Here is a 23,559-nt window from a genome sequence, read left to right on the forward strand (position 1 = left end):
TGAGCTTCTGTGAAGGTTTCCTCGTGTTTGTGAATAAGCGAGCTGCTTTAATATCCCCCTTTCTGCCCCCAGGTCACAAATCGGCCTCCAACTCGCCCTTATTCCCAGAGGATCTCATCTCTTTCAGCTACCAGGTGGCGCGAGGAATGGAGTTTCTGGCCTCTCGCAAGGTCTGAAACTTGATGTGTGTGTGTGTGTGTGTGTGTGTTTGCGTGTGTTGATGCAGGTGCACCATGTGAGTTTTCCGTGAGTCATTAGTGCTGTTCTCCTTGCTTCTGCCATCAGTGTATTCACAGGGACCTGGCCGCCAGGAACATTTTGCTCTCCGACAATAAAGTGGTCAAGATCTGTGACTTTGGCCTGGCCAGAGACATCTACAAAGACCCCGACTACGTCCGCAAGGGAGACGTGAGTACGCGCAACCAGCTCGGCTCCAAAAAAACAACACAGTTTCAACAATTTCTTCTGGGGGTGAAGGGGAGGGGAGGACAATGCAATTCTTTCACAGACCGCAGTTAAAGCGCTTTACAAGAACTTTCAAAGTTTCCCCCTTAGTGGCCTTTGGTAACTCTGCTGCTGTCCTCTGATTGGCTGACAGGCCCGCCTCCCTCTCAAGTGGATGTCTCCAGAGTCCATCTTTGACAAGGTGTTCACCACGCAGAGCGACGTGTGGTCCTACGGCGTCCTGCTGTGGGAGATCTTCTCTCTGGGTAAGAGCCCTCTCACCTCTACCCGGGCGGTAGACAAAATAACAGACACACGTCGCACAACACAACAAGCCCTGTAGAACTTAACCTACTTGATTTACCACGTATAAATGTGACTGTGTGTGTCCAACAGGAGCTTCTCCGTACCCTGGTCTTCACATTGATGAGGAGTTCTGCCACAGACTGAAGGGGGGGACGAGGATGCGAGCACCTGACTACAGCACACCTGAGATGTGGGTGGACACTTTTTCCACACTAGTTACCTACTGAAATTAGTAGCGGAGGCTAGATGGGAGTTAATGGAGGTCTAACACGTAGGATGGTAGTAAATAGTTGGTGGAATTTGAACCTCTACGTCATGTGACACAGGTAATGACACGATGTTGGTCGAGAGTTAAACCCTGCACCTGTATGCTTGTGTTCCCAGTTACAGCACCATGCTGGCATGCTGGGAGGCCAGTCCCTCGGACCGACCCACCTTCTCGAACCTGGTGGAGACCCTGGGAGACCTGCTGCAGGCCAGGGTTCAGCAGGTCACACTGAGCACAGTGAAGGTTTCTCCAGAAAAATGTCTACGCAAAAGATGTCTTACGAATGTCTGTCTTCGCTCCTTCTCTTTGACAGGAAGGGAAGGACTACATTCCTCTGGTGTCTCTCGTGAGTGGAGATACCGGCGAGACCTTCAAGGAAAACGTGCTTGCAGTCACAAACTTGAGGTAGAAAAACATGAAGAAGATATTTTTTTTAAAAATGTTACGTAACATGTTAGGTCTGGATTTCCCAGCTTGACTGAAGATGTATTATACATATAGAAAGATGTTCATATATGATGTATTTAAGAAATCAATTCAAATCAATGTAGAGAAATAAACATGGGACGAAAAGACAGGTGTGGATGTGAAAGTTGAGAGAGGTGCGAGAAAACTGAAACTCCATCATAAAACAAGAGGAAACAGCTTGAGAAAGTGGAAACATTTCCAAATGTTTTGAATGTGAATCCAACCTATGCAGCTACATGAGGGCCATGGCCACACTGCAGACGTTTGAGGAGCCGCCCTGCACAGAGCCGGACAGCCCTTACGTAAGGAAACTCCCTCGCTTCTGACTGCACGCACACATACACACACACACACACACACACAGTTTATTGTTTTGAATGAAAGCAGATGAAACAAGCTAGAAGCTGAAGCTTCGATAAGCTGCATGTTCCCCCCTCCGGCTTTAGGATGAGCAGAGTGACAGCGGCATGGTGCTGGCATCCGAGGAAACCGAGAGTCTGACGTGGAACAACGGCCCAAAGATCAGGAAATTCAGCAGGTGATCTTTACTTGATCTTTTTCCTCCAGTCGCCTGCAAATCCTCGCACACAGTGGTGATGCACACGTTCACATTTCACAATGGACTTAAGAAGGGGGCCTTAGGGACCTTATGAATGAACTATAGGTTAAAGGTCGTTTTGATGTTTTGTTTAGACCGGTAGTAACTCGTTAATTAAAGTGTACTATTATGGCAAACCCTGCTACTACCTTTACCATGCTACTTTTAATGGGTTACTATATTATGGCAATTTATAAGAAGTCTTTTCATTAAATTAGTGCGTAGATTTTATGCATTTCTTACGTTCCTTTAATCTTTTTAGTACTAATTCAAGTATTATCCAAAAGCATTTTTGAACACTTTATCATTTCTTTTGGCGTAATATATTGTGACTTTCATTATTTAACTTAGTATGTTAAAAGATGTTATGATTTAGATTATTTAGTACGGACAAAGCGCGATGCGGTATTTTAAACGAGGCCATAACTCTGCTTGTGCACGTTCTCAGGTTCTTTGCCTTCACTGCGTGCCGGGACCAACAGGTGCCTTTCCTGTTGGACAACATCAAGGGTCTCTGGGACGACTCGGTCTCGCCCTCCATCCTTCCGCGCGATTGGGAGTCTGACGAGGGGGGCTCTCCTCCTCCGGACTACAACTCGGCTTTCCTCTTCCCTTCCCTGTAGCATCGCTGCTCAGAGGGAACACACACACACACACACATATACTGTATATTCCTGCTCACAATCTTTATTCAACTAGACCGTAGTCTGCGTCCTCTACCTCGTTGTATCCGCGCGTTTTCTGCCGTCCTCCTTTCTCTTCTGCGACCAAACATAAAAATATCCCTTTGCGGTTCTTAAGTTCTCAAAAAAACCTGTCGTGCAACAAAGCCTCTACAGTATTACCAAGTAATGTTTTATACCACCACACGATGCTTCCCAGAGCAGCTAAGAGTTATGCAGATTATTAGAGCGTATTGTTTTGGTACCTCATGTGCTGAGCTTTGTGAAGAGGAACACTGCTGTATAAAATAATGGTTCCTCAAACACCGCTTTTATATGCTGGAAAAAAAAAAGTAACAATAAGACTGAATTGTAGGTCGTTTGACCGGACGTATTCATCTGTATTTATTTAAATGCTGCATTTATTCCATGGATGAGTGGATGTAATATGTACTCAGTTGCCAGTTTCCGTTTCTAATGTTCACTTTAACTGAAGCGGTCTGAGGAAGGTGCTGATTTGTCCGGCAGTGGTATTAATGAGGAAGGACAAAACATGTGAAAAAACACTCAGTAAGTCAAACTACTGTCTGCAAAAACAAGTGTTCAAATATTTGTCTAAAAGGAAAAAAATTAATTGGATCGCTGAGAGTTGCTTAACTATTAAACTGGCAACTAAGTTTATATTAGTTTACTATATAAAATGTTAAATATGTCAGATCCTTCAGAGTTGACCAAATGTTATGCTGTTTTAGTAATATATATATATATATATCTTTATTTACAGAAACGCATGAGCTGTTAATTAGGACTGACGTGTCCGTTAACCCCTTTAAAACGGCGATGGAACCTTTCACCCACACATAAATATTCTCTGGTATAAAACACAAATGTTTGTGCGGTCTTGATGAATCGTATTATATTTTGTTATGTTTTTTTTATTGATTTTATTGATTGTAATTTCAAAAACAAAACGATATCCTGCATGTATCAATTTTGGTATTCTTTATTAAAATACTGCTGTACACACAAATATTGCAAAATTTGAAACAATGAACACAAGAGGGGCATAAAACGTCCTAACATGGTGATTGTAGGTGTTGTAATGTGAGGGGGGGGTGATATGAGAACTGACAGTGTGTGGACCGTTAGGTGGGCGTGCGTGTTTTAAGGGTTTTCTAAAAAGCACCACATTCACCACCAAATGTTTTTTTTTCTGTTCATTTCACTAAAACAGAGGAAGTAGTACATGATCCATCACAGCCAGCTCTCTGCAGGGTTTGTTCGCCCCGAGTACAGATCATCCACTTCCATGGCAACTTTGAAAGGTGAATGTAAAACGGCAAGACGTTGTTCTTGTTTAAGCCTTTAACAACGATTCGTCCGCAAGACCCTTTTTGTCTGCGGCCTTTCGCTTGCGCGCACTCGTCAGACGCTACCGAGAGCTAGAATAAGGCAGAGAAATCAAGAACAGTAATTATACAGAGCTCGGATTGATCTCTTTATCAGAGTGGAGCAGGTTTGCACCAAATGAAAAAAAAACCCGGGTGATTCAAAGACGGAATATGAACCGTACTTAGGGGCGACATATCATCCCTCTGACTGATCCCCACCACCTCCACCGGAAGACATCCCCTCCGCCCCGCTGCAGCTCTCCGCCTGGACAGGGGCTGACCAATGACAGCCAAACACATTCAATCACGGGGCCCCTCCGGCTGTTGAGCCGTCCTGAGAGAAATCCAAGTCCTCCGAGTGAGTGCAGCTCAGCCGCCGTTTGTATTTCATGATCTTTAAAAGTCAAATAAAACACAGCTGTTGTTGCCCCGTTCTCGCCGGTGTCCTTCATCCCTTCCCCAAAAACCCTGCTGGAATTGGTCCACAGAATAATAAAAGGTTGACTCGAGGCAAAAACGAAGTTGCCGTCATGGTTCCCACCATTCGTTCCTGCACAAAACCCGAACAAGGAGAAAAACGTGTCACTTTGTCTCAAATGGAGAGTGGCCTTTGTCCCCCGTTTGGAATTGAAGATTGGGGTCAAAGTAGAAATAAGAGGAGAGTAAGAGGGACCGAAAAGGGGACGTTGGGGCAGGAGGACAAGTGGCTGACAAAATAAGGACATTCCACAAAGAGGCAGCTGTGGCTCCACCTCAACAGGAGCGCCACCCTTGGGCCACAGCCAAGCGCTGGACAGCCAAACCAGAAGGACCAGTTCAAGTCGCGAAAGCGTCCATTGACCAAAAAGGTGGTTGCTCCAAAATCAACAAAAAACACCTGGTAAACGGCATCAGGAGAAGGCACCGCTTCCTCAGTGCCAAAGAAAATGTACAATCTCTCCCCCCCACCCCCGCCCCCAAATCTTAAATCCATGGTAGCTTGCTCACCCACAAGCGAGATGTTCCACAATCTCCCAAATCAAAATAGATTTTTCCAGTTTAGGAGCCCTTCCCACCTTCCCAAGTGGGTTGTTCTTTCTCAGGGGAAAAAAGAGAGGGAGGGGGGGGCCAACCCACTTCATGAAACATGTGCCGTCCCACTCTAATGGGAAACTTGAGTGGTGTGTCCCGTCTCCCAGAGTGTCAACAATGAAGGGGGTCTCCGGCCGGAAGAGAGTCGCAGTCCATAGGAAGCTGGATTTTGCTCGTTTGTTCCTCTGGTGTTTGCGTCGGTGTCTTCAGCTCTTTCTGCACCCTGTAGGTCACTCGCACTTATTGATAAAAAATTAAAATCTTAGTGCATCCTCCTCAGAAAAACAAATCCCCAAATGTCAAAACAAACAATAAAAGCCAGAAAATAGTTCAAAACCTCATGGTTTGTTTCTTGTTTGTTCCCAAATCTAAAAAAATGTCATCGTACTCGTTTGTCACAGTTTCAGTTTGTCTTTTTATGCTTGTCTTTTTCTACCCCGTTTATTTTACGATTTTCAGCTGCGGCCGGGAGGAAGGGGGAAGTTTTTTTTTTTTTTTTAGGAAAACAAAAAAAAAATACACTTTAGAAAAAGCCTTCCTGGTGGACAGAGTCAGTGTATGTGACTGAGGTTCACGAAGCCCCGCCGCCTTCGCCGTGCTGATGTCATCTCCGTGAGACTGGTCCTCCGCTGTAGTGCAATAGTGTGCTCCAGGTACAGGCGGTCCCATCCCATGTCCCCGAAGGGGGCGCTACAGAGAGCCGGAGGCTGCGGCCTGCAGCTCCTGGAAGGTACTGTCGAAGCAACGCTTCAGGTCCGAGTAGGTCACGACCAGGACGCTCTTCTCGTCCCGCGACACCAGGCTGATCTTCTCGGGAACGCCAGCGTCCAGCTGCGTGAACACAGGAGGACGCAGTTAGAAAACAGTCATATTTAGTGAGAAATAACAATAACAAAAAAGTGGAGGAGAAAGCTCCCTGACTTTGTTGAGGCAGGAGACGATGTGGCTGAGGTCGATCCAGGGCGTCCCGGCTTCCGTCACCTGGTGGAACAGGTGATCCCGGAAGAGCTTCAACAGGTAGCGGTCGCCCGTCTCCGACCACGACGGGTCTTTCTGGAACCTGAGAGACACGAGCAGGGTCACAGAGTGGAATCATAACGGAAGGGAAAGCGCACGCGGGTCGCTTATTAAAGAAGCGACTTACTCTGGCCGCTCGTTGATGGTGCCCAGTTTGGCCAACAGGCGGAAGAGACGGCCGTTTTGCACCTCCTGCGAATAAAGGAATTCAAATTAATTACGTAATTGTTCCTAAACGGGATAGTTGGTAGGAGGAGCTCAGAAAGTAACAGGTTAATCGTGCCGCGTGGCCTGAGGCTGCGCTGCTGTATGCGCAGCATTCGCGCTCTGGGAGAAGCAATATCCTGCTGGTTAAAGTTAACTGAATCCACCTGGGATTTAAGCTTCAACATGATGGACAAGCTCAGCTCCTACTCGTCGTCCTCCTCTGTGGACTGAGGCAGCGTGGAGCTACAGGGATTAGAGGTACTCGTTTTAAAAAGGTACAAGTGGCGTTACAGGACAGGATGGGCGAGGTCTAGCATGCTAGTATCAGTGGATATGACAAGACAGCGCATCCTTACCAGGAACTGATTCGGAAGCGTCTGCTGCTACCCACTCTGTCCATACATGGAGCTGGACTCTCGCAAGTACCAGAGGACACTTCCTCCTTACAAGAAGTCAATCACGAGAAGCAGAATTTTCCGTTCCTGTGGTCAGTGACTTGTGATATGTGACATATGAATACCAAGCGACCTCGCTGCACCCACTGTTGATCACTGGCTGATCTTGACTCCGCATCAGGTTATTGTCAACAAGTTGTAGCTCACCTTTCCCCTGTGCAGATCTAATTTACTCCTGCCTCTCCTTTCTCTTCCTCCTCTCTGCCTGTCTCACCCTTTCAAATCTCTTTCTGCACTGTTGGACAAAGTGAGAATGATTGAAGATCAATTAAAACAACCATGTCAAAACCCGCTGCTCTTGCCATATTGTGTTGAAACAATTTGCGGTATAAAACACCTCCCTGTTTACGCTCATTGAGCTCTTCTGGAGCACAAACTTGCTCTACTTGAAGCATTTATATGTGGATGATTTATTTTAACTATTTTGCTACAGTTAAGTGAACGAAACTGCTCGTTCTACATGCTGATTTTTGTAACACGGCTACCGCTCCATAGGTGCAGACACGCCTTCAGCTACCACATTGTGCAGAGATGGGGGCACAGACAAGAAGCGCTCGCCCTCTCCCAGCCAGCACAGATATTAGCAGATCACAGGCAGGTTTGGCCCAAAAATATACGACTCGACTTTTCAGAACTTCTGTTACGTACATTTTGTGCACCCCGATGGACATCTAACAGAAAGGCAGAAAGAGAAGTTGTTTGCAGCATGGAGATAAAACACCAAGACAAAAGGTTTAAATAGTTCGATGGATGCCTCCGAAGTCTGGGTGTGAAAGGGAAGTTGGGGTCTGAGTGAGAAAGAAAAAAGAAAAGGAGGCGCGGGCCGGTTGTTTCACACGTTTAACAGCGGGAGCGACAACATTCAGGGCGAGACTGTGAGGCCTACAATATACCATACAAACTTCCTGTGTGCATACTAGTTCCCCCTTTGCTCAGTAAACCACTGGCCTATTTGCAGCCACCACCCAACAACCATGCGCTTCTCTGCCGGTGAGACACAAAACCTCCTTTTTATTTATTATCTTAATACCTTGGCCAGATCCTCCTCAATGACATCGTTCCTCATCTGCGATGCATCCAGCTGTGTGTAGAATCGAGCTCCGATCATCGGCATGATGTCGTTGACGCTGCGCAGGCGAGATTGTTCGGTCAGCAGATACCTGTACCCACGCAAAAACATCCGTTTGTTAGGACTCTTCAAAGAGCGTGTCAGTGAGCGCTTTAGGTGTCAACACTCGTCTTAATGCAGCACTTCATGCGACATTTAAATATGGCTCTGCTCCTGTACAAAAGGAGATCATGCAAACGCTAAGAAGTGGACCTGTCATGTTTGCAATGGGCAGTTTCAGGCTGACAAAAGACTTGACAATTTGAGATCTAAAAGCCCCTCAAAACAAATAATTTACGCAAACGCAAACTTTAACTTTAACGCAAACTTGATTTCTGGGGGTTCTGGGATCACACACGCTGCACCCCTCCCGCCCTTACAGAATGAGGTTCTTCAGGTCTGAGGAGTAGTTGATGGACACCAGCTCCATGGCCTTCTGCAGGTTCTCCCTCTGAATACCAGCCAATGAGTTGCACGCCAACGCCAGCACCACCTTGCCCAGCGACACAAGGTCTGCTTGCTACGCAACAAAAACACAACTATCAATGAACCGGTCGCATTTTGAAAAGTGTTTAACGATATGCTCATAGTACGTGGGTGGGAAACGGCTCCTCTTTTGTGCATATTCATGTGTAGTGTACCTGGTACTGTGGCATTAGGGCAAGATGATTGGTTTGACTGCTGTCAAAGGTCAAGACATCAAACACACCGACACAGTTCACCCGTAACCTGCAGAGATAACAGAAAGGGACACTATCATCATAGGGACACTATCATCATCAACAGTTGATGTGCACGTCAGAGCGCACAACCACAGGGTTGTGAAAAAAGGAAGTATAATAATAAAACAAGACTTCTGCTTTTAATGTACTTACAGCATACACCCCCATTGACATCTATAAGAGACTCCGCGGTCATCTACTCGTGTTAACTGTGGACAGATCGACGCGTGTGTACCTGGTCTTGCCGGTGATGAGGATCTTGCTGGGGTCCATGACGCGGCAGGCCAGGCCGGCAGTGTGGATGGTGCGCAGGGCCGAGCTGAGCTGGACGATGTAGGCCCAGATAAGAGACTCCGGGAGCAAACCGGCATGCTGCCGTGGGGGGGGAGGTTCATGTTGTCCTGCACATAAGCAATAGGATTTATCACCCAAATGCAGCCTGCGCAGTCAAAAAAGTAAACCCTCAAACTGTCACTGGCTTCCTTTCCTCCAGGACCATTGCAGTTATGAGGTCAATAAGATATGCAATTTTTATTCAATCTAACATACAACTAACTTACAATTGAGACACAGTTTTTATACAGACGAGACAAAGACCAGGACGGTTTTGCTTCCCCAGTAGGTAGACCTGACAGCACCTGTCCTAGGATCAGTTTCAGCCACAGTTTCCTTTGAGTCCCCACGTCTCACTCGCACAAAACGCACACTAACTGTCAACCTAGGAACGTTCAAACTCCAAACAATCCGAAGCCTCGTTTAAGGCCCCTAAACGTTAAGGGGAATGCATCTTTATTTAAAGTGCTGAGCTGTTTAGCGTTTACTGCACAACCATCAAACACAGGATATGAGCAACACGACGCACAGCAAACCTTAAAAAAAACCCACACACAAATAGACCATAGCTGATGACCTCATTAGCATACAAGTAAACAAACCCCAAGTGTTGGAAGCAGATGGCTGAAGATGGGCATCTGGGGTGATACTGGCTTCATTGTGACGGTAGACCAACTCACCCCACTTCCTCTTGGTGAAGTACGAATCTGCCGCAGGATCACTGAAGTGTCTGCCGAACATGGTTTCTGCACCCGCATGAAAGTCATAGGAGAAGACCAACGCTGGGACAAACAGAGCCATGCGGGAAAGGGTTTGAAATGACGGCAACGCAGTTTATAGACACCTAAAAAGCACCAGCAACTTAATAGAGTTAAAATGCTACACTGTAGACACAAGTATACCGATCCACCGTCTAATTTAGCATTTGGGAATAAAGTTGTGGATTACGTAAAATATTCCAGAAAGAGACAAGAATGTTCATACACAACAAACACTCACAGTGGTCTCCAAAGGCCTTTGTGGTGAAGACCTCCCTCAGTGTTACAGAGTTTGAGTGCTGAATTTTCTTCCACATGTCCACCAGCATCATACACTTGGTGTTTACAAGGCGGAAACCTGTATACGTTTAAAAAAAAAGACACACAACACACAAAAAGGGCAATGAGAAGTACAGCTACATCTTACACGATCACAACTCATGTCGTGCACTGCTCATCGTAATCAAAATTACAAACAAGAGATCCAAAGAATTTGTTTTCTTTTTTTCACCAGCAATGCATTATTTGCCCTTTTGAAGAAAAAATAATTTTCTGCAAATGACTACATACATTTAATCCATTTAGTTGCTCGAGTTGTATTTTCTGAAAAATACCAATCATTTGGAAAGAGTAATTGAGAAAGCATTACGCCAGTCGAATCAAAAGGTTTTTGAAGACCTTTGGTATTCTTTGGAAGCAATCGGTTTTCTCTTAAAGCTAGTGGCATTTTTAGTTACTAAAAAACAACATTATGAGTCGATACACCATTAAATACTTCCTGAAACTGGCTTTTTTGGTGGAGTGACATATGCGTTATTGTGGAAGGAAACTTCGTAACTTATTTATTACCGTGTATCCTCCTCAGGCAGTAAGGAAGGTCATCCTTGCTGTTGACAGCCTTGTAGCAGGAGGTCATGTAGCTGAAGTTGCTGGTCTTCTGCATGCGGTTTGGTGGAGGCAGGGCCTCAAGCGGGAAGAGGCTGTGGTAGCTGTCCACCTCCGAGGGTACGTCTGCCAAAGAACGACAAAGTCACAGAGGAAATTAAACAATGAACGAATAACACGCAAAATTAAAAAAAATATATATTAAAAAGTTATAACTAGTTCATAGCCAACACGAGGAATAATTAGTTTTGACTTACTAAACCAGCACTAGATTATACTTTACCAATATGATTTACCTTCACAAAATCCCTAACTTTACCTTCTCGTTGTGTGCCTGACAAATTACAAAAGTTGGCACGTAAAACAAAAAAAATTTCAACACCGTTAAACTCTTACACAAAGAAATCAACTCTACGCGAAGAAATCCCCTCCACATTTGTTTCAGAAAGAAATGTGGGTTTAGTTGTAGACAGCATCCAAATTGTCTTCTGATGAATACAAAGCCCCCGTTTTGTGAACTCCAAATAGGACTTTTTTGAACTTATAACAAGCATTTGTATTGAAAACAAAGCAGACCCTGTACCTGTGTTCTCTGAGTGGTCAATCTGGGCCATGGTTATCAGATGTCTGTTTATCAACTCCTGGAAGACAAATTAAAGGGCACCACATTGAACACTGCCTCTGGATAACATGGCAAATACTTCAAAAAGGAGGTAGGTATGTTGGAAAAAACCTGTCGGAGTTCATCTGCCATGAAGAAGGACGGAGCGTTGGCTTTTGGCTGCATGTAAGCCACATGGGGTGCAGTGGGGGGATAGATATGGTACGTAGGAAACACCTGCGATGAAACCAGAAAAACACAGCTTCCTATTTATCGAGAAATGAAAACCAATGAGATCTTTTTTCTTTTCTTTTTTTCAAACTACAAGCTCGTAGCTACACAAATTAATGTGACGGAATGAAGCTCTTATTATTTTAATGATGAGTTGTGATGGCAAACACGCCCTCTGAAGCCAAGTTATAAACCATAGTTAGCCACAATTAAGTGTGTTTTTCAAGTATGAAAAGAAAAAGGGTGGGTGCGGGAGATCACTGAAGTGTAGGGTCATGTGCAGGAATTCAGGTGCCAAGTTCTGGCTTCTTAAAAAGAACCTGAGGTCAGATAATGAGTTAAATGCAAACTCCTTTGCTTCCAATCCACATTTACAAATGTCATGATGTGATGCTGCATCTTTGAGTCTGGCTAGGAATTCAAAAGTATTGTAGTGTATCCCCATGCTTTAGTGTATCCCAAATAAAATACAGTGTCGCACAGTTTGTGTAGCACATACCATCCCGGCCATCGGTGCTGGGGTGTTGTCTGTGTAGAAGTAGGTGGTCCCCCCTACGGTTTCTTTCTGGATCATGTGAGGTCCCTGGTCAGCTGCACTTGTGGGCACCATGTAGTTGGCCGGGTTTGGGGTGTGACTGCGCCGACGTGGAGCCGGTGAGGTGTGCGGTGTAATTTTCGGGGAGTGGAGAGGAGAAGATCCCGCAGAAAGAGACATACCTAAAATTGGAGACAGAGAGTCTATATTGGTTTCAATAGTGGCACATCTGAAGATCAAAAACAAAACAAGGTGACGTAGAAGCTACTGCAAACAGATATAATGGGGTGGTTTCTCGGTCACTGAGCTTAAAAAAAAACCTCACCAGGAGCCAGGGCAGCAGCCGTGGAGGTGGGGAGGCCAGGATGTGGGAAGAGAGGCGAGGGGAAGGCCTGGACAGTGGACTGAACCATCGTGGCCATACGTGGAGCTCCCTTAGGGATGAACTCACTTGCTGCCGGGTTAGGAGTCTGATGGTACACAAACATAAGTTTTTGTAATGTAAGCACAAGTTTACATTACATCAACCACACCCGATGGCAATAAAGACAAAGGACATCAATCAAACTCATCTCAGTCGAGTCTTAACTAGATGCTTATAAAAAATAAAAAAGCAGTACTGAAATTTTAAAGCATCTTACTGATTTGGACTGATTCGGATTAAGATGCTTGCGAGCTCACCTTTCTCCTTTGGGAGATACTAAGAGCACCAAAATCACTAAAAAGTGAGGATGTCGGGGAGTTCACTGGATCTGTGGGGACCAACGAGAAAAAGACATTTAATATACACCGGATGAGTACCGCACACCGCTTCGCTGAGCACCGAGAGTCTCACCATGTGTGCTGTGGCTGAAGTTCTTGGCACAGTCGTTGAGACTTGGAGAGCTGCTGCTGGTGGTCATTCGCTAAAGAGAACAGCATCAAGAACAACATTTTCGCTCCAATATGCTTAAATATTTATCAATAAGTTAGATGCAGATATTGCTTTGTGATGAGATGTGTGAATCCCAATTAAACATTTAGACTAACTCAAATATATCAATACAAGTAAAATATGTCAATAACTAAGCTTGTGAATGGGTGTACAACCACAATTACATTATTTTACAATGCAGTTTTTGTTTTGTTTGTTCCTTTGTTCCTTTACACTAACTCGAATATACAGTTTTTCATTTGTACCTGCATCATTGAGTATTTAGTCTCAGCTGGGCTTCCAAACCCATTGACGCCAATAAAGCTGCTGCTGAAGTAAGAGTTGGTGAGATTGGCATCGCTCAGAGTTGCACCCTCCATCCCTGGGACTGTTGGAAACAGCAAGATAATTATGTGCTTAACAGATACGAGGAAGCAGTTTGTGCACGTCTGCACTGCCGCATCGAGCTACAAACACAGAACTAATTTAGGAGCATGTAAACAGTTCCGCCGCCAACATTACAACGTGCGAGCTCACGTCAAGTCTGCCACAGGGCGATATGCACAGAGCATCGTTTAATAACAACAACAAATAAGGTTTATGGTAGCGGTCGTCCCGGGTTAAAGAGGACGTGATTGAGTTACACGTGGATTTTAGTCACGGTGGTTTGTTTACGTTGGGAACCACCGTGACACAATTGCTAAACGAATGCCCCGTGAACGGGGTGGTCAAGCTAATGTTAGCAAACAGTACACCAAAACTACATTTAACACGAATACCACAGCTCACTTAAAACACTCAACCTGGAACTAACCACCGGAGCTAGAACTAAATGTGATAACCCCTGGTAGAAAGAAAAGCCACACGCGTTGAAGTTAATAAAAACGGTCAATTTGAAGCTAGTTTAGCTAACGCTAGCTAGCTAATAGCTACACTAGCTAGCAGTAGTGTGTCCCGGATTTTTCCCCACTCACAGCTGTCATAGAAAAACAGCAGGCCTCCTCCGTGCGAGCTGCAACAGCATGGCTAATGTTAACTGCATGTTGTCACAAACATTACTTATGACTTATAACCACCGGAAAAAAACGTCATTATCTAGTCGGCAAACGAGTACAACGTATGCTAGCTGCATATAAGAAGGCTTTAAATAAGGTTTGGCAAGTTAAGTGAAACCCACGCTGTTTTGGGGTGACGAGGCCTCAAATGAATCCCCGAGCTGGATTTTAACAAAGCCCAACAAGGCCCAAAAGTAAAGTCCGAGCCAGTCACCCGTGAGAGGCGCTTTCTTGCCGTAATTGTTACTCACTTGATAACAGCTGCCCCTCCAGAGATGCGCCCGTAGGACCCAATGGTTCACTTTTCTTGGACACGCCGGTCCCCCCGCCGCCCGGGCAGGCCGCCGCGGAGCCGCCGAGAGAAAACACCGCGGGCGTCCCGCCACCTCCGGCCATCGACATCGGCACGGGGCTGCCGCCGCCGCCGTGCAGCGGCAAGCCTGACATGGAAGGATCCTCGTGGAGGAACTGGCACTCTTCCCCATAAAAGCAGGTTTTGTCTTTCGCGTAATATCGGCAAAACTTCACCTTGACATTGGGTATTCCGGCAACCCCAAGCGGAGCAGCTGAGGCTGGGAGTCCACTGTTCATGGCACCGCTGCTGCCGCCACCGCTGCAGCCGGAAGACACTCAAACATAGAGAGACGCAGGTAGCTAGCGAGCTAGCCAGCTAGCCTGCAAAAAGATTCCCCCTTAAAGGAGCGAATTAATATCAGTTGAGCTGGCGAAGAACACTCAAAACCCGACGGTACTCACATTCTAAGGCTAAGATGGATTCGAGGGTTAAGAAAATATCTTTGCATGCGCGGTCTCCTGGTCGTCGTTGTTGTCGCTATCCATGCAGCTGCCTCGTTCGTAAAGTAGCCTGTTGTTGTTTTCTTCTCCTGCTGCTCTGCTAAGGACTCGCTAGCTTAGCTTTGCATTGTGGGTACAGCGTTTGGCGGAGTTTACAAGCGCAAGCCGCAAGTTGAATCTGCCGCACAATAATATCGTGACATGCAAAACGACCAAAGCAGACGACGGCGTAAAGGTGTTTTGGAGGCAAATTGTAAGCATCAATACTGCTTAGTGCCTTTGCTTAATGTTTACATGTTTAAATTCTAGCAAACGAAGCAGATTATTGCAACATGGCATATCTGGATTTATACGGTTTTATATTATCTGCACTGAAGAAAACTGGTAAAAGAACATCAGACCAAAATAAAAATGAAATAAATAAAAATGTTCGTCTGGTAGGAAATGTGAAATTATCACAATTACTTGAAAAAATGTACAAATGTGAATTTACTTATTGCTTATTTTCTCACCATTTTCTCCCCGTAGTCCAAAAAGACAATACAACTTTAAAAACACACGCACGTGGTTGTTATCATATGGTAATTTGGCTCCCATCATATTCCATTGAGCCTTTGCTAAAAGTTGCATTAATAGTTCCAGCCATGCGCGGCTCACAGCGTCATCGTTTCGAGTCACACTTCCTCCGTTTAAAAGGTTCACGCACACACTTGTCACATCAAAGTGTCGCTGTCTCACCCTGTAATGACACTGACAGAAAGAAAGGACCAATGCGCAGGCGGATCGATATGATCGCGGGTGAGTCAAACCTCTTCACTCGGGAGTTATTGGCAGTGATGGTGAATACGAATGCAATTTGAATAGATATAAATGTTTTTTGATTATTTCAAAATCTTAAAACAATAATATTAGCATCATTTCTTTCATATCGCATTTTTTGAAGATCGATACGACAATGTCGCATTGTGAAACATTCCGTTCAATGATGACATTCAGCTGTTGTTCAATAATTAAGTTTGAGGAACGTTCAGTAAAAAGTGGTAAACTTCGGATGAGAGACACACCTGCTCTGATGGAATTAAGAAATATCAAGTATTTAAGAAATAGTTTATGAAATGATCATCTATATGCTAAATCATTTTAATTAACTAGAGAAAGAGCTAACAGTTTGGGGGGGGGATTGCATTTCTAATGTACATCTCTTAAAAATACCCGCTTCTTTTTAAATAGCCTCTGGCTGAAATTAAGTAAAAAAAATTTTATTCTTGTAGTTATCTTCCTCCTGTGTGCTGTTGAGCTTCACTGCTCGGATGGCATCGCAGCGCAGAAGCGGACTTGTGAGTCCTACCTTGAGGTAAAAGTCGTCGGGATCTTCACTGTGTTTTAACTGAATTATGCATTAAATCGTTTTTGTATATTTCTGAATTTATAACGATTTAAGGAAACTATTCATCATTGGTAAACTCCAATAAATGCTGAGGGAATGTAAACTAGTGACACATACATTCAGACAGCAGCTTTTACAGAAAATAGATTGTGACCATATAACATAATGCAATTTAACGTTTGCCTTTTTCAGTGCATTAGTCCAGCATATACATTGTTGTCATCACCAGTGACTTCTTTACATAAGACCATATCGCAGATTAAACAAAATACTTTCATTGCCTTTGATTTAGTTAGAAACAAAGCTGCAGCACAACATGAGGTTGTGAAACTGCAGAGAGGCAAATAGCACACACTCGACTAAACGTTTATTTCTGTTCACCAGTTTGAGGTGTCCGTTTATAAATAATTTTAGCGTAACCTTTCAAAGAGGATGTCTTTTAAAAGCAAACACTAGACAAGTTTTTTTTTTTTGATATGTATGGAATTAGTTCTAGTACACTTGGTCGTGTGAATTATTTATTATTAAAACACCAACATCAAACAACAAAATATGCCTTTTACCGGTATGAAGGTCAGCCTCTTTGTTTATTGAGCTACATACCGTAGTTTGCATTGTGGTTTGCAACCTTTGCACAAAATGTTATTGTTGCTAACACATCAAAAGCTGCTGAGGGCAAGATCATGAAACGACGAGTCTTGTCTTTCAGGGGACATATTTTGTGCCAGTTGCCTCTCCCAATGCGACTCGTTTTGTGATCGCAGAAGGATGTTTTGGTAAGACACTCAACATCTCTCTGGAGCACTTCTCTGAATTCCCCGTTTGTCAATGGATCAGAGGAGCAGACACAATACTTACCGTGTAAGTGAATGTCTATGTGTGTGTGTATTTAGATGTGTTTGCCCTTTTCTATCATGTTTACATGATTAAACTGAGGTTTTTTTCTTAAACTCAGAAACGGGAGTAGCTCCATGGTCCTACCGGCGCTTTCTGAAAAAGATTCAGGGAAGTTTAAGCTGAGCTGTGAAAGTAACGAAGGGACCGGGACGTCTCTGACTGTGTCTCTGCGTGTAAACAGTGAGTCCCACCACCTCTCGGGCACAACGCTAAAACTTAATACAGCAAACACACAACGTAATGTTTGACGCAGATACGATTTTGACGATTCACTTTTTTCCAGGACGTCCCACAAAACCAAAGCTGACGCTGTCCGAAGTGGAAGATTACGGGTATTCCCCTCATTTTAGATGCAGCTCTGAGGGCTTCCCAAAGCCCACGCTCCAGTGGTTCCCAACCCCAACGTATGCACGATTCACAACCATATTTTCGACAAATATATTAACAATGTGGTCTTCCAAAACTTCTTATAATAGTGTCATTTTCTGTGTAATCCTCCTTGGACAGAAAACAAACGAAAGATACAAGAGATTCAATGGCAATTAGCCAAACATCCAGTACGAATTTTATGAGTGAAGCGAAGTGCTGTGCTAACAACGCTGAAGGACAAGAGTGCTCTCAACTCTATGACTACGGTAATTTGATATTTCAACTCATATAAAAAAATACATTCTACAAACGTTTGGACTATCTCTAATAATCAGACTTATTGTTAAACTACGTTTAACAAAACATATCTGACTTGAGTCCCAACTGTGTTTCAGACCTAGACTCTAATAAGGTCTCTACTGCCATCCTGAGCCCGGGTCAGTCTCTACTCATACGCTGCCGTAGTAGTAAAGGACAACCTGTTTGGGAGAACAGCTCAAAAATGGGCACCAAAATATCAGCGTGCTCTTCTAAAGTCCAAGAGGTATGGTAATTCCCGCTGAGATCATTGCGATTTTCTTTTTATTTGAATAATTTCCACGTACGATTGTCTTTTTACACTCAAATCCCAACGATGATATATTTTTGTCCCAGATTTGCATCAAGTCGGATCGCCATAATGGCAATCGTATGTCCTACCTGTTGATCGAGTCAGTTAACATGGACCACAGTGGGACATACACCTGCAGTACTGATGACAACAAAACAAACTCTATGGAGATCCGTGTCCAAGGTTAGCGGAAATACTTTCACCTAATCTGTTCTCTCTGTGCGGGTAGTCACATCATCAGTGATCAATGATACTCATTAAAGTTTGTTCCAATTTGGGCTTGGACTCATTTCATTCTTGTTTTTCGGCAGCCAAGGGTTTGGTCTCTGTCCAGCTGGATGAGAGACGGATCATACCGGCTGAGAGAGCGTCCTCCTCCTGTTTGCAGGCCACTGTTTCCTACCACCATGTTCTCCAGCAATGTTCCTGGGAAGATCCTGATGGAAGCGTGACTAAATGCCAGAGGGACACAGGGGTAACACACCACAGGTAGTTGCGACGTTACCGGTTGCATAGTTGTATTTTAATTATCATGTACTGTACATTTCTACAATGTCGGCAAACTAGCCTCTCTGGAAATTATAATCCTTTGTGACTTTCGGGTGGTATAAATGTTGTCTTCTCAGCATCGTGAAGCTATGTGATGTACGCAAGTCAGGAAACTATACATTACACTTGGAGGCTGGCGGACAAAAAGAAACAAAGACCATATCAGTGTGTGTTGTAGGTAAGACAGATTTATCGTGTGCGTCTCAAATGATTAATGTTAAATTCTACTGGATTCTGTCATTTTTAAAACATTCGCCACAATTTGTTTTGCATCGCTTATTGACTTTGTTTCAGAGACACCAACGTTAAAATTCAGGGTTGGCAGTGATAATGTGTACACCATTGAGACCGCCACTCTTGTTCCAGCAAATTACACCTGGATGTGGTGTCCCCCTTCTAACGACAGGTACGCTCATCTTAGCTTGTTGTAAACACAAACACACATAATCACATTCTGATTTCCTCAAGTCTCTGCTGTATGTATCATAGCAGCTGTGAAACGGACTCTTCCTGGACGGAGATTGAAAATGACTCTCTGTCTGATGTCGCCTGTAACGCGACAATCAAGCGCTCGCTCAGCAGACCTCTGGTGGCCGGAAATCTTTTAAAGTTTTGCGTGACAAACTCTGTTGGATCCTGGTGCAACACCCAATACCCATTATACCACCCAGATCAACCCAAGGCCTCCACAGGTAGAGACACTGATTTAAAATCAAGATCATCAACTGTTATCATTATCGTTGTCATCATTAGAAACTATCTCTCACCACCGTTTCAGGTTCTGCAAACACTGATGACGGCAGCTTCACGGTGCTGAAAGTAGGCAGTTTTATTCTGCTCCTGGCTTTAGCAGTGGTTAGCATGGTTCTCGCCTACTTTGTGAAAAAAAAGGTATGTGCTTCACATTGACAAAAATACACACAACAACACACAGGGTGACACGATGCAAACTCCTCTGTGCTTCCAATAGAAACCCCGGTACCAGCCCCAGCTCCAGATAATGCAGATGGTTGGACCCAATGACAACGATTACATCTACATAAACTTCAAGGAGTTTGGATACGACCTGAAGTGGGAGTTTCCCAGAGAGAATCTGGAACTGGGTACGAAGCTCACGAGCGTCTGACATAAAACCCCACTTCAGTGAAGAAAGCAGTACTCTGATGCTTTACTTAAGTCAAAGTGGCAATACAATACAAGTGAAACCCCTGCATTTCAGTTCCTTCTGTATCCAAAACTATTATCAGCTTAATATGCTTAAAATATGAAATGAAAAAAAAAAGTAGAGGAAGTTTATGAGATAAATAGTTGTAACATGGGTGATGGGGAAAAGAAGGACAAAGACGTTCTGCTACATTCGATTGGATTATTACGAAAGAAGATATTTTTAATTCGGTATCGGGGGGGTTTATGTTTATGTTTTTGGGCCGTGAACAGTTGTATTTTAAATCAGAGGGGAAATCTCTCTTTGACACCTGAAGAGTGACCAGGGGCCCTAACTGGACGCTTACCTTCTATTTTATAACAGACCACAAGTCAGTAAAAAAAACAAATGTGGAGAGAAGCAGAATAAAATTGAAATACTCAACTAAAGTATAAATAAACTCGCAGCTTTTTTTAATGGTATTGTTCCCTTACAACGTGGCAGAAAAACTTCTATTCCTTCCTGTGTTTCCGTGCCAGGTCAGGAACTGGGCTCCGGGGCTTTCGGCACGGTGGTCCAGGCTACAGCTTACGGCATCAACAAGCCTGGAGTCTCCCAGCAGGTGGCCGTCAAGATGCTTAAAGGTCGGTGTTGTTTCATTTTTATCTCTTTCTCCGTGAGTTAAATGCAAAATATGTCACGGGTAGTCGTTCCGGCAGCTGATGTGATATTTGACGCTGCAGAGAAACACCAGGCGCTGGAGAAGGAGGCGCTGATGTCAGAGCTGAAGATGCTGACTCACATCGGTCATCATGCCAACATCGTTAATCTGCTCGGCGCATGCACAGACTCCGGTTGAGTTACCGCAGCAGACACTTTTGTCAGAAGTGATGATCCATGATGCAAGCCACGATGTCTTATTTTGTTTCTCCCTCACAGGACCCACGTACCTGATTTTTCAGTACTGCTGTCACGGAGATCTACTGAACTACCTGAAGACCAACAGAGAGCACTACCACAAGTCTGCCGCCGACGCCTTCAACAAGATCCGCTTCAGCAACCTTTTCCACCACCAACTGCAGCCCAACAGAAGCTCTGGGTGAGGAAAGCGGGAGGGAGGTGGGGGGGCAAACCTTGGGAATAGTTCAAGCAAAATGACTCTGTTGCAAGTTTAACTTTACAATAACAAGCACGGCACGCTTCTGTTTTCTCAGTGAGGTGGACTCAGAAGTGGCCAACTACATGCCCATGTATGGCTCCGCCACTAGAGGGCAGGAGGACATCGCTCTCCTCGCCGTCAACTCCGGGGACGCGGACGGCTACGAAGGTGAACTGGAAATCAAAACATGCGCGTTGTCACACAGATGGACTTGTATATTGCCGCAGATCTATCTGAGTGGTGTGAGATCGTTTCTGATCCCAGTTCATCCGCAGACCCGATGACCTACGAAGACGACCCGACGGACGACCTGCAGATCTTGACCTTTGATGACCTGCTCAGCTTTGCCTTCCAAGTGGCCAAAGGCATGGAGTTCCTCTCCTCCAAGAATGTAATAAACAAAGAACTGTGGAAACGCTACATTTACATCTCAACACTCACACTCTTGAAAGGACAAAACTGGTTTGACAACTGATTAATCATTTGGTTGTTTTTAAGCAAAATAACGGCCATGACTTTGCGCTCTTCCTGCATGGACATTAAATCTATATTAACTATTAATCAGACAAATCAAAGTAAGCGCCCTGATGACCCGTCTGTCTGCAGTGCATCCATCGAGACCTGGCAGCTCGGAACGTGTTGGTGACAAAGGGCGGGCGGGTGAAAATTGGTGACTTCGGACTGGCCAGAGACATCGAAAACGACTCCAACTACGTCGTCAGAGGAAATGTGTGGTACTTTTATTTGAGAGGTTTCAATGGTTGCCAAGTTCTGTGCGTTTCTGACCGCGTCTGACACCTCATGTGGGCGACGTGGCTTTCTTCAGGTGCGCTTGCCCGTGAAGTGGATGGCACCGGAGAGCACCTTTCAGGGGATCTACACCATTAAGAGTGACGTCTGGGCTTATGGCATTCTGCTCTGGGAAATCTTCTCACTCGGTAGTTTTTGCGAGCACTTTAGTGCATTTAAAAGCAAGCAAATCGTCAATTCCTAGACAGCGATTAATGCCTACTCTGTTCTGTGTCCCTCTCAGGTGTCACTCCGTACCCGGGCATGAAGGTGGATCACACGTTCTATTCGATGATTGAGAAAGGATTCAAGATGGAGTGTCCATACTACGCCAACGACTCTGTGTAGGTGTCATAAAATCATAACCACAATGACGTAAAAGCAGGAAGAATTGAAGTGTACTTTGTTGTATTGGGACTTTCACTTAAGAAAAGGAACCAAGTACTATTTCCACCGTCATCGAAAGGAATACAGCAGTGGGTTGACCTTTTGACTTCTAGCTAATACGCATTGACTGGGAGTCTTGTAAAAATATTTTGTCTCCACGGGTGACTTCCTCAGGTACAGCATGATGTGCAAGTGTTGGTCTCTGGATCCCAGCAACCGGCCCTCGTTCTCCAAACTGGTTACCTTGATGTGCGATTGGCTGACGGAGAGAGAAGAGAAGGTACCGGCCTGCAGAGCGAGACCGTCACAGTTTTATCCCGGTCGCCTCCACAGCTGGACAGCCACGTGAACATTGTCTCTGACCTAAAAGCACCATATCACCCTTCCTCTTTCAGCTCTACCACAACACATCCGACCAGACGACCAGCGACTACCAGAACGCCGCGACCATTTTGGACATCTCCGCCTTGGCAAAGCAGGACGACAACAGGACGCAGTCGGCCAATGATTACCGCGGCATCCGTGCCACTGAGGAGAGCAAAGACGCGGCGTCTGACACGGAGCCCGCGGCAGCTGACGAGAAGCTTGTGAAGCCGCCCGATACAGAGTGACCCCCAAATGATCAAAGCAATTTATCTATACGTGTGTGTGTGTTTTAACGGTTTATATAAGGCTTTTGGCAATAATCTCAGGATTGAGAGTAGAATGCACTTGCTTCATATTTTTTATTATTAGAGTATTGTAACATAAGTTGAATGATATTAGAAATATATTTTCATTTCGCAGCTAAAAAGGAACAAAAACATCTCAGGATTATAGAGGTAATGTAATATAATAGACATGCAAGATAAGGAGTTGTAAAATGTTTATGGATTCGGCCAACATGTAGCAATTTATAAGCTTTTGGGTTTTACCATATACACATCATACATCATATATGTTGTTATGCAGTGCAATATTATGGCAATTATTTTTTGTGGTCTCTCATATAATACGAGCAGCTATTACTTGCAGATCAAAAACATTTTTAAACATTTTATTTTTTTAAGCTTCATTTTGAATTATTTTATTTGTTTGTCAGTGTTACACCTGCAATTAAATGTACTCATTCATAAAATAAATGGTGATCTCTCAACAGTTCAACCACCAAAAACATTTTTGCTTCTTGCTTTTTTTAAATCATTTTCCAAAGTCTGAAGGGGAATATCTATTCAGAATTCACAAATAAAAAACAAAATGATATGAATAAAATCCATGATGGAAGAAGAATTCAGATCTTCAGAATTATCTTCACCAAAGCAAAAGTTTTTTCTTCATATTTGATGTTTTTGGATTTATGTTATTGCTGCATTAATGGGATGTTGCATTTTTACTGCAGATCGTAATATTTTAACTATCTTAACTTAGAAAATACCGTTTGATCTGCAATAATGCATTTTATTCTA

At 44.3% G+C, this 23,559-nt stretch overlaps 3 protein-coding genes across 10 annotated transcripts in view; 2 read left to right on the top strand and 1 right to left on the bottom strand.

Annotated features, from left to right (window-relative positions):
* The window catches only part of flt1 (fms related receptor tyrosine kinase 1), a 25,802-nt gene extending 22,026 nt beyond the window's left edge, over positions 1-3,776 (top strand). Inside the window, exons 22-30 of the mRNA XM_040167528.2 lie at positions 73-170; positions 286-408; positions 599-710; positions 841-940; positions 1,135-1,240; positions 1,332-1,423; positions 1,719-1,788; positions 1,933-2,024; positions 2,533-3,776. Coding sequence (XP_040023462.2) covers positions 73-170; positions 286-408; positions 599-710; positions 841-940; positions 1,135-1,240; positions 1,332-1,423; positions 1,719-1,788; positions 1,933-2,024; positions 2,533-2,707 — 968 coding nt within the window. The 3' untranslated portion in view covers positions 2,708-3,776. The remainder of the gene's footprint in view (positions 1-72; positions 171-285; positions 409-598; positions 711-840; positions 941-1,134; positions 1,241-1,331; positions 1,424-1,718; positions 1,789-1,932; positions 2,025-2,532) is intronic.
* Positions 3,734-15,494, bottom strand: pan3 (poly(A) specific ribonuclease subunit PAN3). Of its 7 annotated transcripts, none has more exons than XM_078096573.1 (19): positions 14,785-14,952; positions 14,280-14,703; positions 13,240-13,361; positions 12,896-12,965; positions 12,742-12,812; positions 12,386-12,530; positions 12,025-12,263; positions 11,427-11,531; positions 11,277-11,334; positions 10,658-10,819; positions 10,050-10,166; positions 9,731-9,832; positions 8,953-9,118; positions 8,637-8,724; positions 8,376-8,515; positions 7,918-8,047; positions 6,353-6,417; positions 6,130-6,268; positions 3,734-6,039 (listed from the first exon to the last, which is right to left on the bottom strand). In XM_078096573.1, exons 2-19 carry the CDS (start codon positions 14,617-14,619, stop codon positions 5,899-5,901), a joined length of 2,400 nt encoding a protein of 799 aa, XP_077952699.1. In that variant the 5' UTR covers positions 14,620-14,703; positions 14,785-14,952; the 3' UTR covers positions 3,734-5,898. The 7 variants fall into 7 exon arrangements, with proteins under 7 accessions (XP_077952699.1, XP_077952698.1, XP_040023470.2 ...); XM_078096572.1 differs by having other exon boundaries at positions 9,653-9,832; positions 12,025-12,242; positions 14,785-14,947; XM_040167536.2 differs by having other exon boundaries at positions 9,653-9,832; positions 14,785-14,947.
* Positions 15,297-23,269, top strand: LOC120811853 (receptor-type tyrosine-protein kinase FLT3). 2 transcript variants are annotated; one of them, XM_040167531.2, is made up of 24 exons: positions 15,297-15,621; positions 16,095-16,177; positions 16,920-17,071; positions 17,166-17,287; positions 17,391-17,511; positions 17,615-17,742; positions 17,872-18,020; positions 18,131-18,269; positions 18,398-18,575; positions 18,713-18,813; positions 18,930-19,041; positions 19,125-19,327; positions 19,414-19,526; positions 19,606-19,738; positions 20,319-20,423; positions 20,523-20,633; positions 20,719-20,878; positions 20,994-21,106; positions 21,214-21,329; positions 21,545-21,667; positions 21,765-21,876; positions 21,972-22,071; positions 22,289-22,394; positions 22,510-23,269. In XM_040167531.2, exons 1-24 carry the CDS (start codon positions 15,297-15,299, stop codon positions 22,723-22,725), a joined length of 3,321 nt encoding a protein of 1,106 aa, XP_040023465.2. In that variant the 3' UTR covers positions 22,726-23,269. The 2 variants fall into 2 exon arrangements, with proteins under 2 accessions (XP_040023465.2, XP_077952696.1); XM_078096570.1 differs by having other exon boundaries at positions 19,128-19,327.
* The last annotated feature ends 290 nt before the right edge of the window (positions 23,270-23,559 follow it).

Source organism: Gasterosteus aculeatus, chromosome 21 (genome assembly GCF_964276395.1).
Source record: "Gasterosteus aculeatus chromosome 21, fGasAcu3.hap1.1, whole genome shotgun sequence".
Classification (NCBI taxonomy): Eukaryota; Metazoa; Chordata; class Actinopteri; order Perciformes; family Gasterosteidae; genus Gasterosteus; species Gasterosteus aculeatus.